At 40.6% G+C, this 23034-nt stretch overlaps 1 protein-coding gene across 2 annotated transcripts in view; it reads right to left on the bottom strand.

Annotated features, from left to right (window-relative positions):
• LOC124619900 (odorant receptor coreceptor-like) overlaps window positions 1-22332 on the bottom strand; it is a 79648-nt gene extending 57316 nt beyond the window's left edge. Inside the window, exons 1-2 of one of the 2 annotated variants that reach the window (XM_047146534.1) lie at window positions 22176-22332; window positions 8729-8986 (exon numbers count right to left, since the gene is read on the bottom strand). In XM_047146534.1, the coding sequence (XP_047002490.1) occupies window positions 8729-8986; window positions 22176-22205 (288 nt within the window). In that variant the 5' untranslated portion in view covers window positions 22206-22332. The remainder of the gene's footprint in view (window positions 1-8728; window positions 8987-22175) is intronic. The other variant, XM_047146535.1, reaches the window with a different exon arrangement.
• Between the last annotated feature and the right edge of the window lie 702 nt (window positions 22333-23034).

Genomic DNA, 23034 nt, shown 5'->3' with positions numbered 1-23034 from the left:
CTTTAGTGAATATTTTTTTTTTTTCGCTGTGAATTCTTGTAGTTCGCCGTTTCCACAGAACACAGAAGTGGAAGACAAAGTAACGATTCCGAACGCAGCATAATTTTTCTAACGATTCCATACACAATATGTGTAAATGCTTTAGTAAGCTTTGGTATGAAAGGAAATTCGTTTATGGGCATAATGTCAGGTATTTACACAAAACAAGCACGTATGTTTTCTGACTTTTGCCTAATCCAGTACAGATACCGAAACGATATCAAGATAGGAAGCGTAATATATTACAAAACGTTGATTATACTGGTGTAGTGAGCTAGATATTAATGTTATGGCGTCTCAAAATCTTAGTCAATCACCAAGTTTTAGATCTAAGGACCAATATCCATACTAACTTTCATCTTATGGAAATACTTCTGCAAGTACTTTAAAGTAATTCAGTTACACAACTGAGATTTTCGTCACTTTACCTGATCTGTAGGATACGAAACAACTTTATAATCTAAGCATATGTGAAGGTCTTTACTTCTGCATCTAGTAAAATGGACATCATTTGACTGTAAAAAAAAATGTGCACTATAAATGTGTAATGACATGCTCGGATTCGTGCCCCGAGTCACGTGACTTAGATGTTGGTTTCAGTAAAATGACGTCATGAGGAGTCTATGTTATCTGTGGTCTATGGCACAATATACCCTCCAGAATAATCATTCATTTCTCAGTTTATCGTTCCACAAAATTTTCAACTGTTTCTGAAAAAGTTTGAAGGGCTTCAGTTTTCTTCTTTTCCTGTTTCTCTACTGCTCATAGCTCCACTTCTACACTATGCTGTTTTTGGCACGTAGAGTCTCAGACCTTTTCGTTTCAAATGAAGGCACATGTTTTCTACCAGCTGTTACATGCGCAAACTGCTACGCAACCTATTTTGTAATGAATATGTACATCCCAATAGTCAGTATAGTTCATACTTTAAACCTTCATGAAAACTGCAGACAGTATTCACAACTGCTGATGACTGCTTCGCCAAACTTCTTATTCTCCTTTCCTTTTATGAGCTATTATTTTCTGCAGCCATGGGACGTTCTTCAGTTGTCTCGTGACAGGGAAATTAACTTAGAAGGACCACAGTGTCATACAAATGTTTGACCTTGAAAGCTGTCCTTGAGTGTTTGTAGAACAGGGAAGCCCCAGTGTCCTGTCTCTGCAGAGCAAGGGTACAGGAGGGCAGCCTGTGTTCCGGTAAAGAAACTTCAATGTAGAAGATATTGGAAGAACTCCTTTTTGGCAAGGTAAGATCTAAAAACCAGGTGAAATACTCAGAGCTTGAGACCCAGCGTCTGGCTAATGGTCACAGCCGCACCATGCGGGACTGATATTTTAAGTCTGAGTACGAAATCTATGAGTGGTTCACAGTAATTATTTCGGCAAAAGGCACCTTTTCTCCCCCAAGTCTATGTGCAAGGGTTTCCATTGGCCGCAGCTGGAAATTTGTCCAATGTAACGACAGAGCTTCTCTGCCCACACCATTATCGGTAAACCATGAGAAAACCTGCAAGAAAAGAAATTTGTTAAATTTTTTATAAAATTATTAATGGTCAGAACTCTCAATGTATGCTGCAGTTGGCTGGTGATATTCCTACACCAGTGGCATGAGATAAGATCCACCATATTGCTTACAGGATGTCGTCTGAGAAACGTGCCACTTTAGATTTGCGTCGGTGATGCTTTCTGAAACCATGCCGACTGACAATGAGGTCATTCAGTTCGAGATACTTTATTACCCCAGTGCTCAGAAAACGTTCTAAGATTATAAAACAAATGGACGTGAATGATGTTGGACAATGGTTTTGTGGATTATTTCTGAAAACTTTCTTTTTGACCGGCGTCAGCTATGCTTTCTTCCAACCTCCGTGGAGAGTTCTTTGAACGGAGGATCTGCAGTGTATTTTCGTACAGAGAGGGGCTAACTGAGTCTCAAAATCCATATAAAACCCGTTAGATGCAATTTTTTTACAGAGTGTCACAGAGATTCTATCTGGCATGGAAAACCTGTTAAAGAACTCAGATCGCTAAAATAGTATGGGATTGACCCAAATATCTACATCACCCTTTCTTTTTGTCTCAGTGGTATTAAAGAGGGCCAGTACAGCTAGACCAACCTTTGTAAAGGAACATTCGAAAAAGGAGTTCAGAGTTTTTACCTTTGTTACTAATGCTGCAAGGTGAAAATAGTCAGCCGGCCGGAGTGGCCGTGCGGATCTAGGGGCTACAGTTTGGAACCGCGTGACCGCTACGGTCGCAGGTTCGAATCCAGCCTCGGGCATGGATGTGTGTGATGTCCTTAGGTTAGTTAGGTTTAAGTAGTTCTAAGTTCTAGGGAACTGATGACCACAGCAGTTATGTCCCATAGTACTCAGAGCCATTTGAACAATTTTTTGAAAATAGTCAAGAGGTATGGACGCAGAATAAGAAAACTCTCATGGCTTACAAATTTAAAAAGTTGATTTTAGGCTTAGTCTTAGGTCTTCAGTTCTTCTTCTTCGTGATGCGTTTAGTAGTTGGTAGGTCTTTTGCAACTGCCGCATCTATAGAAAATAGTTTTGTCCTCCGACGTTAAGTCTCGCACCGAAAACTGAAATCTTGTAAAGTTTCTAAAATTATGGGGGGAAGGCAGCCTGTAGAAACTATGTAGCTACGAGTGACATACCAGCAGACCTTCGGAAGAACATCATCTATGCGATCTCGAAGATAGCAGAGGGAATAAATATGTGAACTATCACACAATCAGCCTAACAACTCACGCTTCAACGTTGCTGATAATAATAATAATAATATATAGAATGATAGAAAAATATTGAATATCTGTTAGAAGTCCAACAGTTGGCTGTGAGGCTCAAGAGGTCAGTTTCGCCTTGCGCTTGACAATCGGGATAACACCAAATAAAAATCAAGACACTTTCCTAGGATTTGTTGATCTTGAAAAAGGGTTCGATAACATCAAAGGACACATGATTTTTAAAATCCTCAGAATACTAAGCAGATATGAACTATAGCGGGGAAACCTAGTATGCAGTGTGTGCAACAACCAAAAATGTGCAATGAGAATGGAAAAAACGAGAGAGATGTGCTCGGTTTAAAATGGGGGTAAGACAGACATGCACTTTCAATCTTCCACTCCTAATAAAAATAAAAGGAGCTTTCTCGATCGGAAATAAAATTTAAGTGATGTTAATTATTAAATTCTCTGATGAAAGCATTAAGACCCTCAAGTGAAAGTGAGGAGGAATGACAGAGCATTTTGGGTGCACTGTACAGTCTAATGATCACAAAGTTTGATTTTAGAGCAAACAAACGGAATACAAATGTTATGAGGAGCAACAGAATAATGGATGAGTTGAACATCAAAACTAAGGAGCTTTGTCGTAAACGACTTGAAGGAATTATGCACCTTGATATCATAATAACACGTGGAGGACGAAGCAACGAGGATATAAGAACCATGCCAACAAAGGCAAAGGGGTATTTCTCGCTAACAGGTGTCTTGTAGAATGAAAGATAGGCCTTAATTTGAGAAACATATCTGTGAGTATGTACGTTTGGAAGGCAGCTTCGTCAGCAAGTGAAACATGGATTTTCGGTTATTCGGAAAGAAGAGGTTTAACAAAGCAGCTGAAAAGTGAAACGGACTTATAAGATACGAAAAGGTTGTCCGAAGAAAGATGAGGAATGTAATATAATGGAAACGTTCACGTGAAGAAGTAAAAGGAAGAAGAAGTGTGGCAAGGCAACATCTTGATTACGTTCGGTGCTACTGGACGGAGCCAAGGAGCGAGAAACCGGCACGAAGAGACATTTATTTATTTATATTTTTTAATCATCGTTCATCTGACTGGTCTGATGTGGCTCGCCACGAATTCTTCTCCTGTGCAAACCCTACGTCCTTAATTATGTGCTGAATGTATACCAGTACCTGTCTTCTTCTACAGTTTTTATCCTCTACAGATCCGTTAGTACCATGGAACTTATTTTGTGATGTCTTAACAGACGTCCTGACAGCGTGTCTCTCTTTCTTGTCAGTGTTATTCATATATTCTTCTCCTCACCGACTCTTATCTTATCAATCCACTTAATTTTCAACATTCGTCTACACCAATACATCCCAAATGCTTCGATTCTCTTCTGTTTCGGTTTTCCCCTAGTCCATATTTCAGTGACATGCAACACTGTAATCCAAACGTAAATTCTCAAAAAATTTCTTCCTCAAATTGATATTAGTAGACTTCTCTTGGCCAGTAATTACCTTTTTACAAGTGTTAGTCTGGTTTTTAAGTCCTTCTTGCGCCATTCGTCAAGTTTTATTCTGATGCCTAGGCAGCAGAATTCCGTAACTTGATCTATTTCGTGGTCACCATTTGTCATGTTAAGTTTCTCGCTGTTCTCACTTATTCTACTTCTAATTACTTTCGTCCTCCTTCGATTTACTCTCAGTCTATATTACGTAATCATTAGGTTGTTCATTACTTTCAACAGATTCCTCTCCGCTTTCACTGAGAATAGTAGTCTCATCAGCGAATCTTATCATTGATATCCTTTCACCTTGAATTTTAATCCCTATCCTGCAACTTTCTTTTATTTTCGTCATTGGACATACGATGTATAGATTGAAGAGTAGGGGCGAAAGACTACATTCCTGTCTTACGCTCTTTTAATCTGACCTCTTTATCCTTGGTCTTCCACTCTTTTAGTTCCGTCTTGGCCCTTGTACATATTATGCATGACCCGTCTTTCCCTATAGCTTACCCCTATTTTTGTCAGAATTGCGAACAGCCCTTCGCCACTTTACATTGACGAATGCTTTTTACTTGTTGGCAAATCCTATGAATGTGTCTTGATTTTTTAAGCTATACAGACTAGAATAAATCCAACAAATAGTGGAGGACTTCGCGTGTAAGTTCTGCTCTTACGTTCGCGTAGGAGAGGAAATAGTGGAAACCTGCATCAAGCTACTCACCCGACTGATGCCCTTCCTCCCACGCCACCAAAAAATATCCGTTCTTATTACTCTTTAACAAAAGTATAGCAAGTAAAACAGTTTTATTGTTGGTAATCACGATTTGCTTCTAATGATAATAAAATGAGCAAATACTTTTTAAATCAGAAACCAGCCCCGTTCTTTTAATGTGTCGAACTCCCGTGTATAAAATAGCTTGAAACGTTTGATTACTTTGCAAATGAGTAACTTGTGTTAAATATTTGACGTTAAACGAGTAACACATTTATGGTGAAGACTACCCAAAATGGGTTGGATTTACTAGCGTCGAATTATTCGTCCACATCGTAATCAAAAAGTATGTTCAGTGCTGCACGTGGATACTGTCGGCGAAATCGTAGTAAGGAAATAATGAATTAAAACCTCACGGTTGTTGGTTAAGTTTTATTGCATGAACTACGAACGTGTACTTTTATTCTAAGAATATAAAACGCCTACTGTCTTCCTTATGGTCTTATTTATTGTGTAGCTACGAGTTTCCGCGCTTCAATGAGCCATCTTCAGGCTTTCGTTGACGGTGAAGGGGCTATCACGATCCATATACCGCTGCCTCATTGGCCAATATAACTGGGGTTTGGGTTGTTTGGGGAAGGAGACCAGACAGCGAGGTCATCGGTCTCCCAATATAACTGGTTTACGTAGACTATCTGTAACTGTGATGTCAGCACTCCAAACGTCAACTGCCTTCATCGTGAACTATGGGCTGAAGATGTGGCATTGAAGCGCCGAAACTGGTAGCTTCACAATAAATAGGATCGTGGGTGTTTCATGTTCTTACAATAGCGAAAGGACGTGGTCCCTAAGAGTTTCAGTCAAAACAGTGCTTTTATTATTTTGTGGGCTGTACACAAGAGAACGATTCGGAAAGATTTGAGGTTATTGTTAAATTTGCTGGATATGCTAGTTACATTCTCAACTACTGGGTTAAAACAGTCTGGATAATTTGCACTCCATTTGATACTTGACATATTCTCTGAAACCTTTGACATAGAATTGTAGCTCTTAGTTATTAGATTATTTTAAATTCGGTCAATAATTATCTGAAAAACTGAAAATCAATTTTTGTTAACTTTGGTACCTTATGCTAAAACAGCAAGATGGAATTAATTTGTCATTTAACGTATGAGATATGATTAATAATTTTATGTGTAAGTAATTACAGACCACAGAATTAATGAGACATTTATCTTTGAATTTGGGAAACTAATGAGCGGATATCAGGTTCGATCAAAGTGGTTCCAAATCTCAAAGTGTTTTGAAGGTGTTCAGCTGAGTTTTTGGTTTTATTTTTACTCATTGTGTGGTTTACTCTTCAAACTAACTTTCACAAATGTACGTGCTTCCAAACAAGATGTCATGTATAACGCATGACCGTGAACCTTGGGATATTCGTCTCTGGGAAGATATATCTTTTAGCTGGATTTCAGACTGCATCTCTAACCTACTCATTCCACCTGAAAATCTTATGGAAACGTATCTATGTTGTTTGTAAAAGGTGTATCATGAATAAAAAAAATCTGAACATTTTTTCGAAAGTCCTGATAATGATTTTCAAATTCTTGCATGAAATTTGAAGGTTGTTGTTGTTGTTGTGGTCTTCAGTCCTGAAACTGGTTTGATGCAGCTCTCCATGCTACTCTATCCTGTGCAAGCTTCTTCATCTCCCAGTACCTACTGCAACCTACATCCTTCTCAATCTGCTTAGGGTATTCATCTCTTGGTCTCCCTCTACGATTTTTACCCAGCGCGCTGCCCTCCAATACTAAATTGGTGATCGCTTGATGCCTCAGAACCGATCCCATCTTCTAGTCAAGTTGTGCCACGAACTCCTCTTTTCCCCAATTCTGTTCAATACCTCCGCATTGGTTATATGATCTAGCCATCCAATCTTCATCATTCTTCTGTAGCATCACATTTCGAAAGCTTCTATTCTCTTCTTGTACAAACTATTTATCGTCCATGTTTCACTTCCATACATGGCTACACTCCATACAAATACTTTCAGAAACGACTTCCTGACACTTAAATCTATACTCGATGTTAACAAATTCCTCTTCTTCAGAAACGCTTTCCTTGCCATTGTCAGTCTACATTTTATATCTTCTCTACTTCGACCATCATCAGTTATTTTGCTCCCCAAATAGCAAAACTCCTTAACTACTTTAAGTATCTCATTTCCTAACCTAACCCTACTTAATTAGACTACATTCCATTATCCTCGTTTTGCTTTTGTTGATGTTCATCTTACATCCTCGTTTGAAGACACTGTCCACTCCTTTCAACTTCTCTTCCAAGTCCTTTGCTGTCTCTGACAGAATTACAATATCATCAACGAACCTCAAAGTTTTTATTTCTTCTCCATGGATTTTAATACCTACTCAGAATTTTTCTTTTGTTTCCTCTACTGCTTGCTCAATATACAGATTGAATAACATCGGGGAAAGGCTACAGACCTGTCTCACTCCCTTCCCAACCACTGCTTCCCTATCATGCCCCTCGACTCTTATAACTGCCGTCTGGTTTCTGTACAAATTGTAAATAGCGTTTCGCTCTCTGTATTTTACACCTGCCACCTTCAGAATTTGAAAGAGATTATTCCAGTCAACATTGTCAAAAGCTTTATCTAATAAGGAGACGGCACGACCGTGGAAATGGGGGTGTGTTACAAAATTTGTGTGGTGAAAGAGGTCCCCTAACACCTCACGTGGTTAAAATATTAGGACACACTACTTGGAAAATCCCGAGAAAAATCCCATCCAAAGTTTCTTATGTGCCTTATGAGTATTAAATGTTAGTCCATTGCTGAGGCACCGTCTGGCCTGCATCGTTACGGCTCAGAGACTTACGCCCGTGGTGTCGGGTTCGATTCCTCCTCTGGCACTTTTTTTTCTTCTGTTTCGTTTTCTTTTGTTATTCCACCAATTTTTCAGGACGTTTCCCAAACCTACATGATCTTTAATCAATTAGTTACATTATTGAATAAAAATTCTTTTCTTTTTGGTCAACAACACAATTCACGGCGGTGGGTTTTCCATTTTTCATTGTAAAGTATATGAGGAAAAGAATTGGCTTTTTAATCAGAATAACAACGTCGATTGGGAAACATTCAATTTTTATACATATAATAATTATAAACAAGAACTGCAGTGGATATTATTTTTATTGTTTTTATTTATTTATTTATTTATTTATTACCTTCTAGGCCAGACCTAAGAAACTTTGGATCGATTTTTATCGGGATTTTCCGAGTAGTGCGTCCTAATATATTAACCACGTGAGGTGTTAGGGGTCTTCTTTCAGCACACAAAATTTCGGACAAATCCCCGACAACACGGTCGTGGCGTCTCCTTCTAAGTTTACAAGCGCTAGAACCATAGGTTTACCTTTCCTTAATCCATTTTCTAAGATAAGTTGTAGGATATGGCTGCTTATTTCATCGCATCGTTAGCATTGTGTCTCTAAATCTCAAGTTTCGCAATCGAAGTAACCGTAAGTTTTAGACCTGCGTATCTGTAGGATTGGCCGGTTATGAGAACGAGACTCCAGGGGTTCTAGTATCGCACGCATGACCTCGTATTTCTGCTCCTGGTCACTACCAAACAAAATTGGCAGGCAGTATAAAATCGATCAGAAGGCAGAAGATAATGCAAAAATAATTTTAAAAGCAGATTTATAGCTCACCCTAACTCCCCAGGTGAAACTGCAGGCGGTCGTGAAGACCGCCTCGCCGATGCTATCGAAGTCAGGCGGCGGGTCGACGATGATTTTCACGCAGCCCGCGATGTTGATGAAGATAATCATGAGCAGCACTACAGCCGCGGCCAGCAGCTTGGCGCCCGCGGGCTCGCTGCCCGGCGGCTGCCACAACCCAATTCTGCGCATGATGACGGCGCACGGTCCCAGCAGCGCGTCCACCTCCTCGGTCGTGTCCCACGTCTGCTGCCAGGCACAGGCGTAAAAGACAGAAGAGAACTGCCTGTAGACACTGCCGTAGAGGCAGCTAACGTGGTCACGAAACTGACGAGGGGGAACATGGCAAGTGTCATCACTTGATTTCCCAGAAACTGCGCTCGGTGAAAGAGAAATAAAAAAAAGTGAACATGTGTCTCGGCTTATCTGTAGTTACCGTACAGTTTCTGAAAAAAAAATCTACGGTCAAAGTTCTCGAGCTGTTTCGAGGTACTGTATGCCCGCACGACACCATCAGACGAAATGGCGACCCTGAAAGTAACCTCAGCTTCTGCTTTTTCCAGATGAACTGTATTTACCGCGCACCAAAACCAAAGCATTCACGTGAGTCCGTGGGCACATGGTGAAATATTTATTTCACAATGGACCTCAAGATGTATTGGACTTCAGGAACTACCTACAAGAACGTCATTATGAAATTGTATGGAACCCAAAGTACAGGCAATAATTTTCTAATTACTTAGGGAGTGCCCTACGCGAACCTCCCCGCAGCTGGATCATCAACATGTAGGAGAAGCTGCCCACTGACGGACCAGACAGAAACGCGACTGATTATCGATGAGATAATCTCCGACATACGTGAACACAAAGGATCCTTATGCATCGCGTACGAAGCACATTTTTTTATTCCCCATATACATTACCTCGGCGTCGGAATGTCCTGAGATTATTCGTTTTGTTTACTTACTGCAAGATGCGTGTATATTTACACGTACTTTAGTGTGGCATACATAAAATAAAAATAAAAAATAAATACATAAAAATTCTAAAAATTAAAAAAACCTTCCCAGTATTGTTTTTCCCTAACAACTCCTAATACCTTAACGGCGAGGGGGATACTGTGGCCAGGCCGCTGGCTACAAACTCTTCCCCCTGTGCCCTCCCCTCCATCCCCTCTTTATAACACACTCATCAGAAGAAGTTTTGCAACACCTCGGTTCTGGGAGATCCGGAACCTGTACAGAAAATTGGAATGGAGATCACCATAAGCATCATTTCCGCCCTTTTTAATGCTCATGAAAACCACACATTGCATGTTGTACCAAAATATAGCGAGACCTTCAGAGGTGGTGGTCTAGATTGCTGTACACACCAGTACTTCTAATACCCAGTAGCACGTCCTCTTGCACAGTGTCATACAAATGTTTGACCCTGAAAGCTGTCCTTGAGTGTTTGTAGAACAGGGAAGCCCCAGTGTCCTGTCTCTGCAGAGCAAGGGTACAGGAGGGCAGCCTGTGTTCCGGTAAAGAAACTTCAATGTAGAAGATATTGGAAGAACTCCTTTTTGGCAAGGTAAGATCTAAAAACCAGGTGAAATACTCAGAGCTTGAGACCCAGCGTCTGGCTAATGGTCACAGCCGCACCATGCGGGACTGATATTTTAAGTCTGAGTACGAAATCTGTGAGTGGTTCACAGTAATTATTTCGGCAAAAGGCACATTTTCTCCCCCAAGTCTATGTGCAAGGATTTCCATTGGCCGCAGCTGGAAATTTGTCGAATGTAACGACAGAGCTTCTCTGCCCACACCATTATCGGTAAACCATGAGAAAACCTGCAAGAAAAGAAATTTGTTAAATTTTTTATAAAATTATTAATGGTCAGAACTCTCAATGTATGCTGCAGTTGGCTGGTGATATTCCTACACCAGTGGTATGAGATAAGATCCACCATATTGCTTACAGGATGTCGTCTGAGAAACGTGCCACTTTAGATTTGCGTCGGTGATGCTTTCTGAAACCATGCCGACTGACAATGAGGTCACTCAGTTCGAGATACTTTATTACCCCAGTGCTCAGAAAACGTTCTAAGATTATAAAACAAATGGACGTGAATGATGTTGGACAATGGTTTTGTGGATTATTTCTGAAAACTGATTTCCCAGAAACTGCGCTCGGTGAAAGAGAAATAAAAAAAAGTGAACATGTGTCTCGGCTTATCTGTAGTTACCGTACAGTTTCTGAAAAAAAAATCTACGGTCAAAGTTCTCGAGCTGTTTCGAGGTACTGTATGCCCGCACGACACCATCAGACGAAATGGCGACCCTGAAAGTAACCTCAGCTTCTGCTTTTTCCAGATGAACTGTATTTACCGCGCACCAAAACCAAAGCATTCACGTGAGTCCGTGGGCACATGGTGAAATATTTATTTCACAATGGACCTCAAGATGTATTGGACTTCAGGAACTACCTACAAGAACGTCATTATGAAATTGTATGGAACCCAAAGTACAGGCAATAATTTTCTAATTACTTAGGGAGTGCCCTACGCGAACCTCCCCGCAGCTGGATCATCAACATGTAGGAGAAGCTGCCCACTGACGGACCAGACAGAAACGCGACTGATTATCGATGAGATAATCTCCGACATACGTGAACACAAAGGATCCTTATGCATCGCGTACGAAGCACATTTTTTTATTCCCCATATACATTACCTCGGCGTCGGAATGTCCTGAGATTATTCGTTTTGTTTACTTACTGCAAGATGCGTGTATATTTACACGTACTTTAGTGTGGCATACATAAAATAAAAATAAAAAATAAATACATAAAAATTCTAAAAATTAAAAAAACCTTCCCAGTATTGTTTTTCCCTAACAACTCCTAATACCTTAACGGCGAGGGGGATACTGTGGCCAGGCCGCTGGCTACAAACTCTTCCCCCTGTGCCCTCCCCTCCATCCCCTCTTTATAACACACTCATCAGAAGAAGTTTTGCAACACCTCGGTTCTGGGAGATCCGGAACCTGTACAGAAAATTGGAATGGAGATCACCATAAGCATCATTTCCGCCCTTTTTAATGCTCATGAAAACCACACATTGCATGTTGTACCAAAATATAGCGAGACCTTCAGAGGTGGTGGTCTAGATTGCTGTACACACCAGTACTTCTAATACCCAGTAGCACGTCCTCTTGCATTGATGCATGCCTGTATTCGGTGTGGCGTACTATCCATATGTTATCAAGTTACTGTTGGTCCAGATTGTCCCACACCTCAACGGCGATTCGGCGTAGAGGCCTCAGAGTTGTTGGTGGATCACGTCGTCCATAAACAGCCCTTTTCAATCTCTCCCAGGCGTATCGATAGCGTTCATGTATGGAGAACATGTTGGCCACTCTAGTCGAGCGATGTCGTTAGCCTCAAGGAAGTCATTCACAAGATGTGGACGATTGGGGCGCGAATTGTCGTCCATGAAGACGAATGCCTCGCCAATATACTGTCGATGTGGTTGCACTATCGGTCGGAGGATGGCATTCACATATCGTACAGCCGTTACAGCGCCTTCCATGACCACCAGAGGCGTACGTCGACTCCTCATAATGCCATCCCAAAACAGTGCAGTAGCAGCCCATGTCATCGACAGTTCCTGTCTCTCTGTATCTCCTCCATGTCCCAACAGCATCGCTTTGGTTCACTCCGAGACGCCTGGACACTACCCTTGTTGAGAGCCCTTCCTGGCACAAAGTAACAATGCGGACGCGATAGAACCGCGGCATTGACCACCTGGGCATGGTTGAAGTACAGACGAGTCGTGTGCCTCCTTCCTGGTGGAATGACTGGAACTGATCGGCTGTCGGACGCCCTCCGTCTATTAGGCCACTGTTCATGCATGGTTGTTTACATCTTTGGTCGGGTTTAGTGACATCTCTCAACAGTCAAAGGGACTGTGTCTGTGATATAGTTTCCACAGTCAACATCTCCAGGAGTTTTGGGAACCGGGTTAATGCAAAACTATTTTTGATGTGTATATAACGAAAAGTCGTCTGGTGGATTGCAAAAAAAAGTGGTCTCGAAACAAAAAAAATATGACGCAGTGGTTAGCGTTTAGGCTTATTAATTTTGCACCCGGTTTTCTAAACCCAATTATTGTTTTTATTTATTTTATTTCACTCTATTTTTATTGTTTTCAGTTATCTGTCCATACTCGTAGGTTACTACACGAATGTTTCTTATCAAATTAGGGGATGCCAGGGCATCATGGTGATTGTAAAATCGCAACTGGGTTTCGCCATGTCATAAATCTATTATATAATTTATGTGTGTATGGTGTGTTAAGCGTTTACAATCTTTTTCATTGATATCCCATTCTCATACCAGCACTTATAATAATGCTTATGTTTCATTCATACCGTCATTCTTCATGAAGAAGAGTTGGTGCGTTCCCTTGGTTCATACCAATCGTAGAACCATTCCAAAGAAAGATATTTCGAAAACCACAAGTAACGCACGAAGGCAGGTTAGCCATAGTGACATTTCTTCGTGCATGTCTCACTCGGGTAAGAAACGTTGTTAACATTTCTTGAAGATCTCGCGCGTTGGGAAAAATTTCGCGACAAGCCATGCACAACGGATAACTTTTTAGAAAATTGTGGCTTGCAATTGAGTAAGAATCAATATACACTACAAGAATTTCACCGAAAACATTTTCGAATATTTCCTCTTTTTTTTTTACTTCGTTCATACGACATACAGTCAGTAGATGAATAAATAAAACGTTATGTCTATATACACTATAAAACATTGGTGAAGTAATCTTCTACAGACATGGATAAATGAATGTAAAACAAAAATAAAAGTACTAAGTTGATTTCAGACATGGCACAAAATTAAAAATGCGCCTCTCTAACCACTGATCCATTATTTCGGCTTAGGATATCACTTGCTATAAAGTACCTCCAAAACACTTGGAAAACTTTGACTGTAGTTTTTCTTTTTTTTTTCAGAAACGGTCACCTACGGATAGACTGAGACACGTGATGTCTTCCTTTAATCCTTCTTCCACTGGGCGAAGTTTCTGGAAAATCGGGTTTTGGGACTTACCGTGTTCTCCTCGTGAGTACACAGTCACGATCCAGTTCGAAACAGCGCACATCGTTACATCGCAATGCAAGCACGGAAAACAATAGTGAGAAATGGCGAACGGCACAGAAAGCTTGCTGTTATCGTCATTAAAAATTACAGGCAGGATAGAACTAAAGTGGTGAAATGTGAAGACAATACGTAGGGAAGCTGATGGTGTGCGAGCAACGAGAAGGAACTATGCTGAGCCAAGTATCAAGAAGCGAAGTGCACTTAGTAAATATTCCACTGACGGACAAATATGTTAGCACGCAGCAGTTTCGGCAATGTTATGAAAAATACAACCCTCAACTTTGCGAAAACTTCACTTTGTCTTTCCACAGAACTGAATTTTAAGGCCTAGGATGCAATCTCCATCTACATCTATATACGTACACCGCCAGCCACCACGCCAGAGGCTATCTTCTACTACTTTCCTATTGCACTCGAAAATGGAGCCTTACTTTCTCTTATCTTGCGTCTGCGTTCATTACACGAAGCATTAGACACATTGGCGGCAGCAGAATATTTGCGCAGTCAGCCGCGAATTCCAGTTGTTTCATTCCGTGTTGATAGTTAGTTAGTTACTTTCACATTCCATGGATCATTCTGCATGATAAATCTTAATGAGATGGAGCGAGTCATATCACGTTCACATTAATTTGTAAATGTGGCCACATGTTGAACAGTTATAAATTGTAATTTATTTATTTATTTTAAACACAGATGTGAGCACGTAATTCCTAACCACCATCCTTTACAGAAATAAAAATCCTTCTACTGAATAGAAGGACTTGTCAAGAAGAAAGTTTTTCAGTTTCTTTTTTTTCAGATTTTACTTTGATGTCTGTCAGACATTTTACATTCCCTGGTAAGTGATCGAAATTTTTAGTTGCAGCATTTTGCATCCCTTTTGCGCTAAAGGTAAACGTACTGTGGATTAATGAATTTCATTTTTCTTTTTGGATCATTTTGAACTGTAGAGATGTCTACAAGATGATCATGGGCTGAGCTCCACGTATTATTCTTACAGCTCGTTTTTGAACTATGCAGACTTTCTTAAAGACTATTGTTGCATATGACAATGAATGAAAATATGCAAGATATGTCAAAGTACGGATTTATCTCTCCCGAAGTATTGCAACATTCTAAGTGCAAATGTGGCTGTGCTAAGTTGTTTTAGAAATTGTTTCGCAACGTTACGCCTAGGCATTTAATCAACGTGACTGTGTATAGCAGCGTACCACTAATATTATGTTTCAACACTATGGGATCGTTATACCTACTCATCTCTACTAAATAAAATCTTTCGCTTAAAACAAGTGGCCATTCCTCACACCGGATAGAAATTTAGCATCCTCCCCACTCGCGCAATGACGACACTTTCCCGTGCACTACAGTGTCTTCGGCAAACAGTCGCAGATTAATACTCTCCCCATCCGTCAGATTATTTGTGAATACAGGGGATATGTGACACTTCAATGGGGCACTCCTGACGACATTCTTGTCTTCAAACGACTCACGTATGTGGCAATGTGTTCCGTATGCTCTGACCTTTCTCAAGGGTCTACACTACGGCACTGAGTCAAACGCTATCAGGAAATGTAGGAATATGTGATTTTTTCCAGTTTGCGCCTTTATCCATTATTCGCAGGGTATCGAGCGAAAAAAGGACAGTCTGTGTCCTGCAAGAGCGATAGTTCCTAAATGCAAGCCGGTTTGTGGACAGCAACATTTCCGTTTCAAGGAAATGCGTTGACTGGTTTCAAAAACGGTACATTATACAAAATTTTTTGAAGAAATAAAGCAGAAGTATGAAAATGGTCACTGGTGTATTCAGACGAAGTGTCGATTCATGTGCATTTTACGGTGAATAATTGTTGTCAAAGTGTGCGTGGACTATTCACAAACAAAAGTGCTGGCCCGTTGTGCAATGCAAGGAATGGTTGTATAGGCATGTAGCGTGTTACCGTAGCAGTGTGCTGATACTGAAGAATGCGATATTACTGATTACGTTGCCCGTTTGCGTGGAGAAAACTGTGCGTGCAGCCATCCTGACCAGGTATTCAGTTCGCAATGGCGAACACTGACGTCACAGAAGTCACAGCACAGCGATATGCACTTACATATATAATGGTAGTATCGCGTACACAAAGTACGAAAGGGCAGTGCACTGGTGGAGCTGTCATTTGTTCGCAGGCGATTCATGTGAAGAGGTTGTGAGACGTGTATATTTCTACTATTGACAAACCACAATTTCGGAAAGATGTTGATATTTTATTAACAGGATTAAGTAGGAATAATTAATATTTGTCATTGTGGAATTAATTGTGCTAGCAGGGAATGTCTGCACCAAAGTATTGTTGGCGGGAGAGACCGCACATTGACATAATTTTAAAAAGGGCGGGAGATACCGAGTATGGATACATTTTAAGAAAAGAGCTGGAAAGACCGCGCATTGATACATTTTGTAATGGTAGCAGGGATTGTCTGCACCAGAAAGCATTCTTGGCGGGAGAGACCACACTTCAGCGTTCGTAGGAAGTCAGTAGTAAGCGAGATGTGAAGCGAGTCGGTAGCGGGTCTGAAGCGAGAGGTTGAGAGGAGCGGTGTGTCTGCCAGCCACCAGCTATGATTTACAAGAGTTTGTAAACGGATGTACAGAGACATCAGCTAACTATTATCATAAGAGGAACTAATATTATTGAATTACTTTTATGAGAAACTCAAGACTACTGAAGGTATGTTTGCGCAATGCTAGTTGTAGGATTATTGTAAAAAGTAAGTCCCATTTGAACGTTTGTAAAATCATTTCATTACCAAAAGTCATTACCAAAAGTAAATATTTGAAGAATCGTTTTCAGAATATAATTAATTTTTGTCAGCAATATTGCATTACTGATTATAATCCATATCAAAAACCATCAACGTAAAACTATGCAAAATTTTATTGTTGTCAAGAAAAAATTGAACTATGAATTACGTAACTTCAGTCAAATTAATTAAAGAATAACGTCAGCTTTGCTATTAAAGAATAACGTCAGCTTTGATAATACATACAGCCACTTATTAGACAGCCCACCAGCAGCTAATAGAGTATAGTAATACAGAGTACCGGTAAGCATATTCATGTCGCAGTTCGATGTAGCAGTCAGATGGCGATCCAGTAACAGTAAAAAAGACAAGGAAAAGTCTTGGGTTATTGCAGGTAACGACTGAGGGCCACGACGACGACGCATTCTATGTTTCGTGGAAATAATCAGCAAATCACTGTTAATAAGCAGCATTTAAATTTGTATGCGAAGATTGCACTTATTATTATTGAGAAAGAGAATTAATTTCAAAGGGAAGATTTCATTTGTTATTATTAAGCAAGAGATAGAAATCCTAAGGGAACGTTTCGTAGGTTATTGTAGAAGGGAAAGTTGCGTAACAAAAGAGATATAGAGGAGACTGGAAGGTTTCAAGGTGACCACCGTCATTATGGCCGTATGACGGGAATCAACAGACTATGAAGGCGGAATGGTAGCAGGAGCTAGACGCATGGGACATTCCATTCCGAAAGTCGTCAGGCACTTCAATATTCCTAATAATACAGTGTCAGTAGTGGGCCGAGGTATCAAATTTCAAGCATTACCTTTCCCTCATGTACAATGCACTAGCCCACGACCTTCTCTTAACGACCGAAAGCAGCGGCGTCTGCGTGGATTTGTCAGTGCTAACAGAAAAGCACCACTGCTCAAATAACCACAGAAATCGAAGTACGACGAACGTATGAGTTAGACCAGTGCGGCGAAATTTGACGTAAATAGGCAATGGCAGCAGACAACCGACGCGAGTCTCTTTGCTAACAGCACGACATCACCTGCAGCGACTCATCTGACCTCGTGACCGAATCGCCTGGGCCTAGACGACTAGTAAACCATGGTCTGGCTAGATGAGTCTCCATTTCAGTTGGTGAGACCTGATGGTGAGGTCTAGGTAGACTCCACAAGGTCATGGACCCAGGTTGTCAACAAGGCACTGTGAAATGGTGGTGGCTCAATAATCGTGTGGACGGTGTTTCCGTAGAATGAACTTGCTTTCCTGGCCCAACTGAGCCGTTTATTGACGGGCAGTATTTATGTTCGGATACCTGGAGGCCATTTTCTGCCATACAGGGTATTCATGTTCCCAAACAACGCTGGAACTTATAGGGTGAAAATGCACTATGCCACCGGGTCACAACTGCTTTGAAGAACATTTTGTGCTATTGGAGCGAATTATTTGGCCAACCGGATCAACCGATATGACTCCCATCGAACATTTATGAGACATATTCGAGAAGTCAGTTCGTGCACAAAATTCTGCATGGGCGACATTTTCGCAATTATGAACAGCTATGGATGGAGCGTGGCTCACTACTTCTGCAGAGGAGTATAAACGACATGTTGAGTCCATTCCACGTCGAGCTCCTGTACTACGCCAGGGAAAAGGAGATCCGATACAATATTAGGATGTATCCCACGACTTTTTTCATCTCAGTGTAACGCGGTAACTGTAGCGTGTCAAGTGGTCATCAGCATGAAAGAGAGCTTCGGCTGACGCAGGGAGAAAGGCGGAGCCTGGAAACCGTTCCCGCCCCATCCCCGACTTGATGGCTTGGCAGTCCACACCTGTGATTTGTGCTTCTGCGAAAGAAATACTCACACTAGGTCATAGCGTTCGTCGATCCTTTCAGCGGCGTGTGAGCCATATTCAAATGGCCAGGAAAAACTATTCACTCATTTCAAAATACAAGAAGTCAACGAACAACGCACAATACACGGCAAAGAGGAGTACGCAAAGCATTTGGTAGCGGCTTACCCAACCATAGTTCTAAGAACTCTCCACCACAGCTCCCATACTGATGTGTGATCTTCAGCCGAAGACTTGTCTTCCAGCTACTATCTTGCACCATCAACGCTGCGATGCTACATCCATATAGACCAGTTTACTGCAGTTCAGTTGTGGCCCCCGTCTGCCAAATTTCATCCCCTCGCCTCCCTGTATTACCAAGTTGACGATTCCTTAATACCTTAGGATATGTCCTACCTAGAGTTGTAAAACTACCGTAGATTACCGCAGAGCGCCAAAGCAAGGGTAGATAACGATAGCTTTCCTAGTAACTATGGTCCGTTAAGGTCGTCCCCACGCTGCCTTTAGGGTTGGGAGTGTTGCGTGCCCATCAGGAGTTATCTCGTAAAGATAGATTTCTTTACGTATGTGACCGCTCTTACTAATTTCCCCCACAAACCGAAGTATTCAACTGTTTAGAAATTGAGTAGGATATATAAAAGACCCAATAGCCTACGGAACATTTTTATTCTACATAGTAGCATTTTTGTCAGTTATAGCAAAATTGAAATCGTCAATATTTAATCCAGGTTTTATTCGAAAATTGTTGATCTGTTTTACTTAGTAAAAATTTTCTAAAGCGAAGATCGCATAAAATTTCCTTATTTACAAATTATTGGTTTCGACAGACTTTGCTGTAGGTCTCCAAAAATTTTTGTTTTAAACTTATTCAGTTTGAGCTGGATACGACAATTTGGAGTGAAGTCTAACTGAAAATGAACAAAGTTATGAAGACGTGAAGACGACAGTATAGTCTGTCGAAAAAGGTTGTTTGTAAATAACTAAATTTATATGCTATCTTGGCTTTCCGAAATTTTTACCACAAGCTGTTTTTCTGTTCTTCCTTAGCGACAGGTTCATCTTCAGACGGCTCTTCACGTTTAGATATGCATTTGTAGATGTTTACATTGGCTTTCTGCTCTTTATACCACGTTGTGATGAACATTCCTTGGGGTTGTGGTGCCCTACAGCAAAAAACGATCTGAGGAATGGCCTTTGTAATTGTACCTAAGAACTATTGTAATGTAAAGAAAAATGTAAGTGAGAACTCTTTTAGTTTTAGGTTATTTACGTAGAAAATCTCAACCAAACATGTAACACACAGCAGCTCAAAAATGCTCTTAAGGGTTAGCACTTTCTTCCACTGCCCTTATCAATAGAATACTGTGAAAGATTAGAAACCTTTATCTCAACGGAACAAAAGATAACTGGTCTGTAGCTGCACCATATGCATCGAGCTCAGGGACATTGTAGAGAATAATACACAGTTTTTAGTAAAAATAATTGTTTGCAATGTTATTTACCAATTTTTCTTATCCCTACTCCACCCTTCTACTATTGAATTCACTCTAGGAAGGAAGGAAGGAAGACTGTGCTTAAACGGCTGCCCGTCAATAATTTTATTAGAGACGTAGCAAAAGCTCGGACTGAGAAATCTGCGCAAGGAAATTGATCATATCCTTTTCAGAAGAACCGCCTCAACATTCGTCTTAATCATTTTAGGGAAACTGCGGAGAATTTAACTCTGGGTAACTCGATGGGGCACTTAAGTCCGGTCCTGACCTCAATTTTTTCTTCATATGGACGACAGGTTTTTCGTTAATTGCGGTCTATATTTGGGGAAAGGAGAGTACAGCCCTTCCTTGCGATTTACAGTACAGATCTGATGATAATATATTCTTTCCGTACCAAATTTAGAGGCTGGAAAAATGAAGAAAGTCACTTGGGAATGAATATCATGAACTTGGAGGGGAGGGATATATTTTGCTACGCATTTTTTGGCCACACCAGCAAATAATTTGTTTTTTCTGTTTGCAGTTTGGCCAGCATTAGAACTAACTGTGACGACAGTGAAAATAATACGTAATTTGCAAACATTACATGTTAATATTTACTGTCGGGATTTGTGCTAAAATACTCAGGAAACGCCACTTCTGGCCGGTATTTTCCTCCAAACAGCAGTTTCATTTCCAGTGTCCACCAAAGTCTATTGAAACTAAGCAGTCCCTTTCTAAAAGTCTTTGCCGGCCACGATCGTGTGGACACGTGGCAGCTATTGTTGTGAAGAATAAACACTCCTTACTTTTTCCAAGACGATTCCTATGGCGTGAGGAAGAATACACTGTTACATTAAAAAAGGAAGAAATTGTTTCTATAAAACCTAATTAGAAAAAAAATTAAAATTGGTAACTGATACGGTGAAGTATTCATTCTCTTGTCTGATATCCCTGACATAAATCTCCTTCATATATGTTGACCAATTTATGAAGCACTGAGGGTAATATCGCAATGTGTACACCGCGTATGCAAACCTTACGTAACTATTTCACTTTCATTTTACATTCTGTGGTTTATTCCTGCTTTTACAATAAAAGAACAAGCTACGTATTGCATTACGTTATTTCTCTAGCAGCACAGTTATGTGATTTTATCGTTAGAAACGCCAGACTAACTATAATAACCCAAACTGAAGCGACCGACTGCCAGAGCATAAATAGAACTTACGGTGCATGCAACAATGTTCCAAATTGAAAGCGATGGACGATGGAGTGCCCTGTAACATTTAAACAGATTTGTTGAACTACGTTTCTACCGTCTAGTTTCTCAGCAAATAGGTGAAACTCTTCGAGCGTTAAACATTAACCAAAAATACAGTATCCATGCCCGAGGCAGGATTCGAACCTGCGACCGTAGCGGTCGCGCGGTTCCAGACTGTAGCGCCTAGAACCGCTTGGTCAATGCGGTCGGCAGCAAAATAAAATAATAATAATAATTTTGCAAAGAGGAAGATTGCTTTTTTTTAAAAAATTGACATATTAAAGCAGATTATGTTGCCATTTAATTCTGATAGCTATAGTCATTTATTACGTCAAGTACGCGCCTTTAACGTAATTGCTTTTTTAAAAAATTACATATTACCGAACACACTATGTTGCCATTTAATGCCGATATAGTCAGCTATTGCGTCAATATCTGGTCCATGACGTAATAACACTCAGTCACGATGTCAATTTTTCTTTTTCAAACGGCAAAATCCAATCCACAAAGAGCTAGTGGTTACAACTGACAAAGTCACGATCTTCATTTGAATAAACAAAAAAGTAAAAGTGGTAAGTGAAATATCAATTACGAACAACTGTGAATAGTAACTGATCTGTCAAATAAACTTAATCAAAGCTTTATTAATTACAGTTAACTCAAACGTAAAAAATAACATAAAAGTGTTTTGTTATACATAACAATATATGTGAAAGTGCATAAAAAGTGGAAGAATAATTGTGGTAAATCGTTATAAAATAGATGGAGGAGTGCAGTATAACATTCTTGCAATAAACAGAAACCAATATTCGATACAACGGACTTAAATATTAACTAATAAATTAGTGTAATAGTACATCTGCAGTTTTTCTTTTTTTCCTGTCGATGGTATTTGCCGTCATACCTTTTCGTCTGTGTGCACGTGAGTTGTCATCGCCTGTGCTGCTCCAGAGCAAGTGGAGCCACGTATAAAAGTCGCAGTTAAATGGCAAGGCTTGTGTCGTGACGCGGCGCGTAGCTGTTTGCGTCTAAGCGTCGTGGTGGGTCGCTGGCCAGTAAGTACCGGCCTTGATGTTCCTACCCTGCAGAGTTCTCCAATCACGTAGAGGCCCACAGAGGGAAGAACTTGTTAAGTGCCGTGTATTGCTGACTGCTAACTACTGGACAGTTCGAGCAAGCGGAGTTCGGACGTTAATTGGCGTTTGCCACAGACTACTGTGTTGTCTCTCGGTCAGGTTTTTGTCCCTCAGGTCATTCATTACTGGAGCGCATAAATTTATGAGATGTTCCCTAGAATGTTGAGTAATGTCGTGTGACAGTCAGGAGTATTTTGTGGCCCTGCTGCTCCGCTCTTTTCGAGACTTGAATTCAAAACCCCTAATCTCGGATGATTATAATTTTTACTGACAGACGTACTGGAGGAATTCACTTACCTCTCCTATCTTCAGATTCTTCCGGTGGCTGTCACGCATGATATATTGTTTATGCATGAGGGAATTTACGAGTGCTCTACGGAAATTTCCTGAACGAGCTCATTCCTTAGCAGTGCCCCCAACGAATGCCTGAGCTTTGCCAATGGGACCCTTTCCGGTGGCTGTCACGCATGATATATTGTTTATGCATGAGGGAATTTACGAGTGCTCTACGGAAATTTCCAGAACGAGCTCATTCCTTAGCAGTGCCCCCAACGAATGCCTGAGCTTTGCCAATGGGACCCTTTGATCGCTCTCATGTGTGATTACCAGGAGCATTAATTATATCAC

This window comes from Schistocerca americana, chromosome 6 (assembly GCF_021461395.2).
Source record: "Schistocerca americana isolate TAMUIC-IGC-003095 chromosome 6, iqSchAmer2.1, whole genome shotgun sequence".
NCBI classification, from domain to species: Eukaryota; Metazoa; Arthropoda; class Insecta; order Orthoptera; family Acrididae; genus Schistocerca; species Schistocerca americana.
Note: the sequence above shows the minus strand (reverse complement) of the source record. Positions and strands in the feature narration are given on the sequence as shown.